At 42.8% G+C, this 12,415-nt stretch overlaps 1 protein-coding gene across 3 annotated transcripts in view; it reads left to right on the top strand.

Annotated features, from left to right (window-relative positions):
- Window positions 1–8,725, top strand: part of LOC119495439 (B-cell lymphoma/leukemia 11A-like) — a 59,742-nt gene extending 51,017 nt beyond the window's left edge. For all 3 annotated transcript variants that reach the window (XM_037781873.1, XM_037781871.1, XM_037781874.1), the window contains one exon: window positions 3,393–8,725. In XM_037781873.1, the coding sequence (XP_037637801.1) occupies window positions 3,393–5,644 (2,252 nt within the window). In that variant the 3' untranslated portion in view covers window positions 5,645–8,725. The remainder of the gene's footprint in view (window positions 1–3,392) is intronic.
- Window positions 8,726–12,415: the final 3,690 nt, after the last annotated feature.

Raw genomic sequence — 12,415 nt, 5'->3', positions numbered from 1 at the left:
TCTGCTTGTTAAATGCATACAATTTCTTTTCAAAATAAACTTCCTACGTAGGTTTACTTAAATTTTAGGTTTACTTACGCAACAAAATTACTTGGTTAGGTTTAGGAAAAGGTCTTGGTTTGGGTTAAAATAACTATGTTTGTTACGTAACTGGCATTATTAGAGTATGAAAGTTACGTATCAAAACTACTTTGGTTTCACACGGGACATGAACTGTGATCTTCTGGCCGAAAGTCCGTATTTGTTTGACCCAACCGTCCACCCCAACCTCCTCCCTACTTGCTTTTTTCAGTTTCTCTGACTGTCTAATACTGATGCGAACGGGTTGACATTGGAGTTAATTGATAGCGTCTTATACGGAGGCTAAAGGGTGCCTCAGTGCGTCGGTATCAGAACAAGCGGGCCACTGAACAAGCGGCGGTATTAGAGGAGTTGGGAGTGAGAACCATTTGGATATTAAGCCTTCTATACATTGCCGTCCACTGTTTTTCTGTACAAGAATACAAATATCAGACTTTTATTTTAGTGAGAGCGACACTGTCCAAAACTAGGGTCTGGAAATGCTTCATTTAAAGCAAAAGAAAGGCAGATCCCATGCTACATATCTGGTCAATAAAGGAAAGGACTGCCCCCTTGCTGGATAAATAATGGTTCCCATATGAAATGTAATGTGTACAGAAAGGATAATCCATCTCCTGATTTGACTAAAGTGGAAAAAGGTGCGGTGTTACTGTCAATATATACTGTCAGTGTCCAGGATTAGAGTGGTTTAACTGGAGGAAAAAACAATTTGAATAAATAAATGAAGCCTCCGTGGTCCTGATAATGCAAATGATATTCACAGGTTAGATCCAATGCAGGTGGCCACAATTAGTGGTAATTTGTGCCGATTTTAATGATCCATAATTTAGCTGCCTTTCCAAACTGTTGGTCATGTGGGATAAGTGTGTGTGTGTACAGAGAGAGAGAGACGGGAGGGATGGTCGAAAATAAGGAGGAGGAATGAAAGAATCTTCCTCTACATAAAGAAACAGTACAATGTGTTGTCGTCAAGTAGAGATGTGAATGTGTTCAAGTGCCTGTCACACTTCAATATAATCTTTGTACAATATAATCGTATCTTTGTCAATTTAAATTGGTGTTCATGTTGTAAAGTGAGTCCATAGCGTGAGGGAAATTACATCTATTTTAAATGCACACACACACACTCTCACAAGCACATACATGAATGTCCCCTTTGCGTTGTGTTGAATCGTTTTTTTTTTTTCACTTCAACCTCTTTGACTCTCTCTTTCTGGCTATTAGAGGTAAATTGCAGTGTGCAGATGTATAAAAGCTTCCATGGACACCATGACATCCTTTTAGTATCACCGCTAATTTGTCGTATTCGTTCTGCCCGTAATTAGCAAGTGATCCATCCTATTTTGTGTGTATTCTTTTTTTCTTTTTACAACCCACCTTACCTGTTTACATATTATTGTTCAGGACACGTTACAGCAAAATAGCTTTTTACCAAAAAATCATCTGAGATAATTAGCATCAATATTACTGCCCCTAGAATGACCCCGGTTTATTTATTCAGATTTTGCAAGAAGATTACAGCACGTTTCAATTTATTATGTATTGCAACTTTTGACACTTTTGGATGTTGATATAATTGTTGCGGTTGATATAATCCACAAATAACTGTATTTTCTACCAACACCTGAAAGGGAATATTTTCATCTTTCAATTTTAACCAGACTTTTTAGATTTTTTCAAGAAACTTGATTCAGATGGATTTTCTTTTTGGAAACTATTTTTGGTAGTTGTTAATGAAGTAATTAATTTCTGGGGTGTTAGGGGCTGTCTGTCAGTATTTTGGCTCTCCAGATATACCTGCTATTGGGTTTAAGATGTGTGTAAGTGCTCATGCATTGTAATTGCTTTATTTAGTATAGAAAAATTAACAAACAAATGTATATTCAACTTCAAGAGGGGCCTTCAGAGCAGCATTGTCTCCTTAAATACTTTTTCTCAGCTCTTATTTCAGTCCTTTCTGTGGCTCTTTGCCCACATATGGTCACAAGAATGTTGTTAACTTAAATGCTTGAAACATAAATGTTTAAACTTCTTATACACTCAAGTATATTTCCTGTTTGATTTGTGTCTTCATGTATGAGTGTGCATCTCTGCTTGTTCACTTCGTCAAACGCACCCACATTGCACTGTGCGTAACAGTGGAGTGCTCTGAATGGCAGCGACGGGGGTTTTGTCTGTCATCTAATCTTGTAAACGAGCTGATGGCCGTCCGTTCGGTCCCCTAATGAGATTACACATGCGCTGCGGGTCCCACCACGGGTCATCATCGCCGAGGCCATTCAAAGGCAATTATTGTTTTAAATGTTCCTCCCGTCGCCGTCTGAAAGTGACTCGGCATGCTTCACTGAGGGAGGAAGCTTTGAGGCGGACTGAAGGGGTTATTTTTCCTCTCCGGTCGGAGCCAAAATGTTTTTACACTCCTACTGTTTTACTTTCCTCAGGCGGCTGGGGTGTTCTCTTCTGTCTGTGTGAGTGTGTGTGTGTGCATTTGTCAGTGGGGTGATCGGCGTTGGTAGGAGTATAAACACTACACGTAAGAGAATATGACAGTGTACATGAATAAACTTGCATACATTTGATTTTTATTCTTTTACTGCCAAAATACGAAATCATTTCTGAGCCAGTATTTGGGTTATACCTCGAAAATAATAAAACAACCATTTCTCTGCTATATTAGAAAAAAAACTATTTCTAGTTTAAAGGTCTAAAAAGGATTCTTCTCCATTGCCGCTCCTGCATGTGAGTGTATGTGTGTTTGTCAGCGAGCCTCTGTTTTGGTAGATCAGTGGGAAGTGGTAGTCCGCCGGGATAGCCCTGTTTCTTTGTTCTCCTGCTGACAATGGAGGACTCACAGTCAGTCTAAAGGGAGAAATTATGTCCCAGAGCAGTCTGGGAGAAGAACAAATGCACACACACACTAACACACACTACTCCTCACATGCTACTCATGTGGGGCATGACCTCAATAACAGCTACTGTTGTATTTGGAAAGCCCTCAACACCATGTGCCGACCACTTTTAAAAGCTGTAACAGTTAGGCCTAAGGTTCAAATAAAAAATTGGTTCAGCCAAGTTGAAAAGAGTTATCCTTCCTGGACTTCATTCTACACACAGTGCTGTTTATGTGCAACTGTGGGAATGTTCCCAAAATGAACAGCATTTGAAAATCCTTGATTTTTCTGCAACGAAAACTGAAATGTTTAAAATAATTCTGTTTTTACAGCTTAACAGACTCTTATATTGGCTGCTGATTGATATATTTTTCAGTTATAATCCCTCCTAACCCGATTCTTTCTTCTCTGTCACGACAGGTAAGGAGGAGCCGACCACCTATACCTGCACTACATGTAAGCAGCCGTACGGCAGCGCCTGGTTTTTGCTGCAGCATGCTCAGAACACCCACGGCTTCCGCATCTACCTGGAAAGTGAACACGGTAGCCCTCTCACCCCACGCATGGGTGGGCCATCCTCCCTGGGCGGGGGCGCAGACTGCCCTTCTCAGCCTCCTCTTCACGGCCTCCATCTGCCTCCTGATGCAAGCCCCTTCAACCTCCTCCGCATCCCTAGCTCGGGCTCAGGTGGAAGGGACAGCGTCGGGATGGGGGGTGGACTTGGTGGAATTGGTGCCATGGGCGCCGCTGGTGGGGGCCATCATCAGCGGTTCCCTCCTACGCCACCCCTCTTCAGCCCCCCTCCAAGGAACCACCTGGATCCCCACCACCTGAGCCCAGAGGAGCTGGCGCTGGCAGCCCACCACCCGAGTGCCTTTGACAGGGTGCTGCGCCTCAATCCCCCTCTGCCCCTGGACCCCCCTCCGACAATGGACTTCTCGCGGCGGCTACGGGAGCTGGCGGGCAACAATGCAGAGTCCACTCCCCCACTATCCCCCAGCCGGCCCAGCCCCATGCAGCGCTTGCTCCAGCCATTCCAGACAGGAGGAGGGAACGGAAATGGAGGAGGTGCAGGGGGCAGCAAACCTCCATATCTTGCCACCCCACCGCCTCTTCCAGGCTCCATGCAGTCACCCGTGGGTTCTCAGACCACTCCTACTACCCCTCTCCCCTCAGCAGGGGCAACACCCTCCTCCACAACCCCCTTGAAATCAAAGTGTTGTGAGTTTTGTGGCAAGGCCTTCAAGTTTCAGAGTAATCTAATAGTGCACCGGCGCAGCCACACAGGAGAGAAGCCGTACAAATGTCACCTGTGCGATCATGCTTGTACGCAGGCTAGCAAACTGAAACGCCACATGAAGACACATATGCACAAATCCTCCTCGCCAAACGCGGGCAAGTCAGAAGACGGTCTCTCGACAGCGTCCTCTCCAGAGCCTGGCACCAGCGAGCACTTGGGCAGTGCAAGCAATGCCCTTAAGTCAGTGGTGGCCAAGCTGAAAAGTGAGAACAACCGCAGGCTACGCGAGAACGGGGAGGAGGAGGAGGAGGAAGAGGAGGAAGAAGAAGAGGAAGAGGAGGAGGAAGAAGAGGAGGAGGAGGAGGAAGAGGAGGTAGAGGAGGAAGAAGTGCCGAACGGAGAAAGGGGAGTCAGAAGAAACAACAATACCTATCATTTTGGTTTGAACCTTGAAGCAACACGACAGCATGAAAACAACGGTGGTATAGGAAGCCGACTGGGAGGCGTCGCCGAGGAGGGGCCCATCCCTCGCTCACTGCCTGAGGTGATGCAGGGGATGGGCCTGGCCGCCAGCATGCACCACTTCAGCGAAGCCCTCAGCGCACACAAACGAAATGCCATGGCCAAGGAGAACCACCTGCACCACCACCTCAACCAAGACCATCACCACAATCGTGAGATATGTGATGGGAACTCGGTGTTGGAAACAGATCGCGGGGAGGAGGGCTCTGTCTCGACAGTCAACGGGCGGGGAGCATCCCCTAACGAATCTGCCTCTGTTGGCCTCTCTAAAAAACTGCTTCTGGGTAGCCCCAGTCCACTCAGTCCTTTCTCCAAACGCATCAAGCTGGAAAAGGAGTTTGACCTGCCCACTCCCACAATCCCTAACACAGAGAACGTCTACTCCCAGTGGCTGGCCGGCTACGCCGCCTCCCGACAACTCAAGGACCCTTTTCTGAACTTTGGGGATTCCAGACAATCGCCCTTCGCCTCTTCGTCTGAGCATTCTTCAGAGAACGGCAGTCTGCGTTTCTCGACCCCTCCGGGGGAACTGGACGGCGGGATGTCGGGCCGCAGTGGTACAGGCAGCGGGGGCAGCACACCACACATCGGGGGTCGGCCCGGCTCCAAGGAGAGCCGCAGGAGTGACACTTGTGAGTATTGTGGCAAGGTGTTCAAGAACTGCAGTAACCTGACAGTGCACCGGCGCAGCCACACAGGGGAGAGACCATACAAGTGTGACCTGTGCAATTATGCTTGCGCCCAGAGCTCCAAACTTACTCGCCACATGAAGACCCATGGTCAGGTGGGCAAAGACGTGTACAAGTGTGAAATTTGTAAGATGCCCTTCAGTGTCTACAGCACCTTGGAGAAACACATGAAAAAATGGCACAGTGACCGTCCTTTGAGTACCGAAATAAAGTCAGAGTAGAAGGCCGAACTATGGGACCTTTTCCCCGCAGCTATGTCCGCCATTAGTCCCCTGTTTATTCCCAGCCCCTTGTAGATTTGCCCCAAACCCCAACACTCCACTTTCGCCAGTCTGGTGGAAGCTTAAGACCATGTGCTCTGCACCAGCACACCCCGTTTCCATTACCCATTGAATGCATGATCTGTATCGGGGCAATACTCTTGCATTGACGCAAAACTTCGAGCCTTTCTCTTGTGCAATAATTTACATGTTGTGTACTATTTTCTTTTTTGAGTTTTCCTTTTCCATTTTTAAGAATTAGTCAGCATGCATAGTATGTTTTTGCTAATCAAAAAAAGAAAAGAACTTGTCCCTGGTTGGTTAGTTGTTGAGTAAATGTGTTGCTGTTTTTCTCTTGTTCTGTTTTTTCTTTTTATTCTTCAAAAAGAGAAAAGACAAGAAAGATACATCCATGCTGCATACATTCTGTAACACATATCATGTACAGTTTTGTTTTGTGACATGGAAAATGAACAGTCTGTGACTTGACCCTCCTCTTACAACCCTGGAAATGCACTCATCCGGATCTTTATAAAAGACGGCATGTTCACCGGGGGTTAAAAAAAAAAAAAAAGAATCAATGCATTGGCTTGATGACTAAACTGAAAGTAACAACAGCCTTCAAATTTCTTTCAAAAAGACAAGGGTGTGCTAATAATTCAATTTGTACTATCATTTGGTAGAAAAAGAAAGAGTGCCTTTGATATCTCAAGACTGCATTGGCCATAATCTTATCTGGTATAAGTTTGGGGTCACATTAGATAAAGCTAAAAGGTTTAAGCCACCCAGGAAAGGTCCTTGCATCAAGCACCTGACTGCTCAAATGGACTGTGACAACTCATGATGAAAGCTCAGAGAGTTCTCGTCAATCATCATTTAGCTACCTATTACATGTTCAATAGGCTATCTTTAATATGTGGATTTCATGGCAAGCATGGTACAAGCAGTATTGTGTATATCTGAATTATTTGTAGTTTTGTTTCTGGTAAGGAGGTACTTTTGAGATAAAGGTAACCTGTAATGTACAATCCTGAACTTGAGGGATACAGCGCATGGCTGAGAGGCGTCATGTATCTGCGTTAGCACAAAACCTACGACGCTGTTTCGATATGTCAGTGTGTGGAACAATGCATAAAGTAATATATGAGCTCCAAGTGAGGCTAACTTTATTTGAGAGCATTGAAATAACTACAAACTAGACCGACAGAAAGCTACACAGAACTGGAAGCTATACGTGCATATTACGGGGGATCAGAGGCAATCTCTTTCACTTTACATTTCTAGTATCAAAACAGGGTCATTAACTTTGAATTGCAGAGAAAAAGAAAAAGAAAGAATTGCAAAAAATATCTGTACTCCAGGGCTCTTGAAAAGAGTGAATGCGATGATTTTAATCAGTATGCATAGGCTAATGCAGGGCACATTTTTTTTGTTGTTTGCTGTTGCTTTTCAACCCAAAAAGGAGAGTTTTTTTTTCCTTGTTGAGTTTCATTCAAGCTGTTCATCGTATAGCACTTGTCACTCTGCCTGGGAGTAAGTACCGACATCTCTCTCTTGCATTTTCCCACACTGATGCAATGTTGGTACATTGGTTGAGTCTAAAAGCTAGATTGTCATTTATAGGACATGAAGTGCACTGTTTCAATTTTCCCAGTTTACAAGTTTACGCTGAAGGGGAAAACACTGTTGAAATGCTGTCAGATGTCGAGGGTCCCATTGTTAAAAGCAGTAAAAGATGAGACACATAATCTGTTGCCAGCAACTCCACCCTCATGAACCTTGACCTTTGTACCCTTGCCGTTTCACCTTTGACCATTTGTCAATTTGTTACCCCTAGAAACCTCAGCGCTTAGGCCTGGGCTGAAAATTCACCCTGTCGGCAAGGTCTGTAGATAAAAAGGTTTGATGCGAGTTACGTACGTAACCAGCGCTCCAACGCGATCACAGAATGGATGCGGCTCTCATTTGGCCACACAAGCACCAAACATCCACATCTTTTAAGGAGCTGTATTGTAACTTTTATTGTCATCTACACCTGAATAATCTACAGACCTTGCTGGCTAAAACAACAAATCTTGTTGCTCACACTGCGAGAATCTGTTTTTGTAAAAAATCTTCCTTTAATTATAGATATGAAAATAAACGTTTTTGCAAATAACACTTCACTATCTTTTAGGGGAAACTGTATTTAAGTTTTGTTGTCGTTTCTCTTTTCCTCAGCGTCTTGGTGGTGTTCAAGACTCCGATCACAGTATATATGAAATGAAACAAAAAAAAAAAAGACGAAAAAACAAACAAAAAAAAAAATTCTGTGATGGTTTTGTATTTTCTTTTGCCTTGGCTCTTCACAGCTCTTCAGGTTGAAATACAATTTGCATTGGGGAAAGGATTAAGATTATATATGAATATATAATAAAGAACTTAAAATATAGGAAAATGCACACTCATGTCGATTCCTATGCTTAAACACATTTATGGTCTACTTTTTCTGTATTTCTAGAATTGTATTTGAATTCAATGTTCACTTAGAGTAGGCACTATAGTATTTATATTGAGGCTTGTATTTTTAACTGTTGCTTGTTCTCTCTAAAAGGTATTTACCATACCTTTTTTTGGTAGTGGAAAAAAAAATCCCAAGCTGCCACGGTATATTTTTTTAATTTGGCAGGATAATATAGTGCGAATTATTTGTATGTTTAAAGAAATAAAAGGAAAAACCCCATAAAAAAGCAGCTAAAGTATGTGGCATTGGGAGGCATCACGGGCCATCAGATGGCCGCCGCTCTGTTTCCTGTCCACAGAGGTGGTTGTACATATCTTCTTTGGTTTTTGGTTCGGACCTCCTTCCCCCCCGCTGCCATTCTTGTATGCAGTAATGCAAGCTGACGTCGGCCTGTTCTGTTGTGTGCTTCTGTCTCTCTCACCCCTCCCACCTGACTACATTCCAACATCAAGAAGAGAGGAAAAAAAAAGAAAAAAAAACTTCATATGCAGTACATGGATTACGAAAAAAGCGTCAAAATAAATACATTTAAAAAGAAATTAAATGTTTTGCAGTTTTTTTTCATTGCCAAATACTAAATGGTGCTTTATATTTAGATTGGGTATACTTTCATATGCAAAGCATATTTAAAAATGACCCGGGGGACGTGGAGAAGCCTGCTTGAGTTGAGACTTTTTTGTAAATGGCAATGCAGAATATTTTGTTATCAGCCTTTTCTATTCCTATTCTGAGAGCTGTTTGTTGTAACTTGAACTTGAACTTTATCTTTTACTATGGGAGTTACTATTTATTATTACCTTTATGCTCTGTTCAAAACAGAGACATGGAATGGATCCTTATTTTTGGTTTCTTTTTATTTTATTTTTTTTATTTTGTTTTGGTTATAATATAATTTTGGATTTTTCTTTTGTAATGGTGGCCCATGGTCATTGGACAAACCTAGCTCTTTAATTTCTGTTGTACTTTTGGGGTCTCTGTTCAGTTGTATTGGGAAAACCACTGTCTGTGTTTTCTGGCAGATGTCTGCATAATCCTGTTCACACACCCATTTTGTCCCTTTATCGAAAAACAATTAATAAAAAAAATGAAAGTATAATGGCACTTGTCGCTTATCTCCACTGTGTGTTAAATCAAGTGTGTGTGCATGAGTATGTGTGTAACCCCCTCCACCCCCAAACATCCTAGAGCCCATTGGTATCTCTTACCTGCAACTGCACTCACATTCTTATTACATGTTTCTAACGTAAATGTTTATTTCCTATAAATCACTTCAAATTGAGTTTTCACAAGTCAACATTTACAGACACGCTGTTCAGAGAGCATAGTCCTATCCTTATAAGTGTATTTTATATATATATATGTGTGTGTGTGTTTCAGGTGCTAGTGGTGTCCTGCGCAGGGCGTATTCTTAACATGCTTTCTGTAATGAGGCCTCAATGTCTTGCACGGTTTCTTGAACCCAATGAACTCAGCCCTCCAGCCCCAACCTCACCCTAGCCTTTGGCCCTGTACAATATGTACTTTCTGTGTGTGTGTGTGTGTGTGTGTGTGTGTGTGTGAACTGTCATTGTCTTGCCCTGGAGGGGTGGGCGGGCTGAACAGGTGTATATGCAAATTCATTAAAACTTCAAAAACACCTAGACACCTGTGTGTCGGCAGAAGTGTCATCCTACCTGTTTGTCGAGACAGCCCAGATGGTTTTAGTGCATGTCTGTGTGTGTGTGTGTGTGTGTGTGTGTGTGTGTGTGTACGCGCTTCACACCGTTTTCACTTAGTTTGCACGCTATCTCAGAGCACATGCAGTATGCGTGCTATGCATGTCACTCCTCAAAGTACAGTACACTATATCTGTTGCTGATAAAAGCTGTTCCCTATGTGTCTTTCACATTCATTCACGCACGCACACACACACACGCATGCAATATATACGAAGGTGTATATGCTCCTTCTCTCACAGAATGTACTTAAATAAATATCATTATGTCCCTACTATTTGCTCAGTGTCACAAAGCCTCATAAAGCTGTCAGTATCAATCAGCACTACGTCCTCCAACCACTGCACCTTTCTGTTCTCTCTCACACACGTCACGTCTCCTCAGAAAGCAACAATACACCCGCGATCATATAAGATTCAATAATTTGGACGTAATATAGCATGAGGATGCAATCGTTAAAAAAGGATATAAGGTTTAGATTGGGAAAAGGAATTCTAAAAATACTCCTTATGGGGCATCCACACTTTTCATTGGGCTTGACTTTCCAAAGAGAATAAAAATAAAAATAAAAAAATAAAGTGTTTCATAATCCGTCCATACTGGGACTCTCATAATTAAAAGCAATCACATAAAAAAAAAAGAAACTTTTCACACCGAGTCCGATGCCTTTTATTCTATTCGTTGCAAAAAAAATTGAAATACGAGATAAAACTGAATTAATTACGTGGGTGCAATAGATCAGTGGTCTGTGGCACTCTGCAAGGGGGTCCGTTCATAAATAACGTTACTATCTAACAAATCTATAACTCTTAAAATAAGCAACTATGTTTCATACATGTCTAATATCTTTCTAGCACATTTCTCTTGTGTTGTTCTTTCACATAGCTAAGACGATAGAAGTGTAAAAAATAGGCTGTACGTCAAATTATTCCAATGGACGTACATGAGGGGGTCTTTGGTATATTCTCTATCTCGTAAGGAGTCCGTGTCCGCTGTTCTGCAATCACCTGCCACAATATATCTTTAAATTCTGCATCTCTGTATTCTTTACTTTTTGTCATAAAGTGCTTTGTGCTGGGAGACGTGTGAACAAAGGGAATCAGCTCATCTGATGCCATTCTGGATGATGACATTTGCATTTACGGTGGCCCTGAGTGGTCAAACAGCTCTGATGGATGCTAAAAAACACAGAAAATCTGAACCCATCATTTTTATTTTCAAACGTGTGACAATTTTGGACGAAAATACGAACTTGGTGTGCAAAGACCTTTACACTTTCTCCTGCTGCTGCTGTAGGAGTTCAGGGGAAGACTCTGGTTGTACTGGGCAGCTCCCAGGTGTGAATGTGAAGCAGGTTGTTGCTGAAAAAGAGCGCTAAATTTCCCTGCAAGAATAAAAAGCTGCAAAAGGTCACAAAGAACCATGAATAACTCAAATTCAAAGCAATGACTTTTCATTTTACGCAACTTAGTCTGCCAAGCCACCTTGATGCCCCAAGAGCGACTTTGAGGGGATTCAATGTCGCGAGACGTTCAGGTGTGTTGGACATGGGAGGACTGTCTGTAAGACTTTATTTCCCACCTCAGGACCCACAAGTGGCAGCAGTTTCCTCTTTACTCCCTGTTAAACAATGCGACTAGCCACCAGCAGCACCGCCTGGGCAAATAAAACAAATCAGCACCATATTTTTTTTCCACTTCCTCTCTCTCTCTGCCTCTCTCTCTCTCTTTCTCTCGGCCTCCTCCCTCTCTCTGTGATAAATTCATTGTGTTATAAACCCGTGAAGCATTCAGGCCTTTTCTGCTTTACTGGGGCTCTACTGTGCTGGTTTATGTGAAAAGCATAATGCATTTGTCACCGTTATAAAATCTATACAACCATGGCCTGCAGTCCCCCATAAACTCCCATGGATTTGTCTTTGGCCTGTAGGGTTTTAACAATAAAAGATACTCCAAAGAGAAAGCATGTTTTCACACCGCTTTTGTCACCGTATGGCCTTGGCGCAACACTGTTCCAATGGAAACTAGATAAAGGAAAGGAATGTATGTGTGTGTGTGTTTTGTCTGCTTTTCTTCCTACTAAGCGTACTTTGGTATCTATGTACATACTGTGCTATGCCACAGAAGTGCATTTTATCTTGGCCAGCCTCCGTCTGCCATACAGAGGAGTAGCTACTTCTATACGTATCGAGCGGTTTAATACATGCTGACCACTGCGGTCTATAGGAACTGGCTGCAAAGTAAATGGCTCTTACTGTAATGGACAATCGTTGAACATTACTTAGCACATATAATGGCCACAAGGCCAGTCCAGCATGTTAAAAATCTGCAATCAAAGCCAGTAAAGGAATAATGGATGGACACTGACCGCCTTTGACCACAACACACTTAACGCCCCGGTGTAGGAGTTAAGACACTGATTTAACCGCGGAATGAAACTCTGTGCAATCATCGGAGGTGGAAAAAAAGTTAATCTCTGACCTGATATCAATTCATGGTGGTGAGGTCGCTTGGT

Source organism: Sebastes umbrosus, chromosome 10 (assembly GCF_015220745.1).
Source record: "Sebastes umbrosus isolate fSebUmb1 chromosome 10, fSebUmb1.pri, whole genome shotgun sequence".
NCBI lineage: Eukaryota > Metazoa > Chordata > Actinopteri > Perciformes > Sebastidae > Sebastes > Sebastes umbrosus.
Note: the sequence above shows the minus strand (reverse complement) of the source record. Positions and strands in the feature narration are given on the sequence as shown.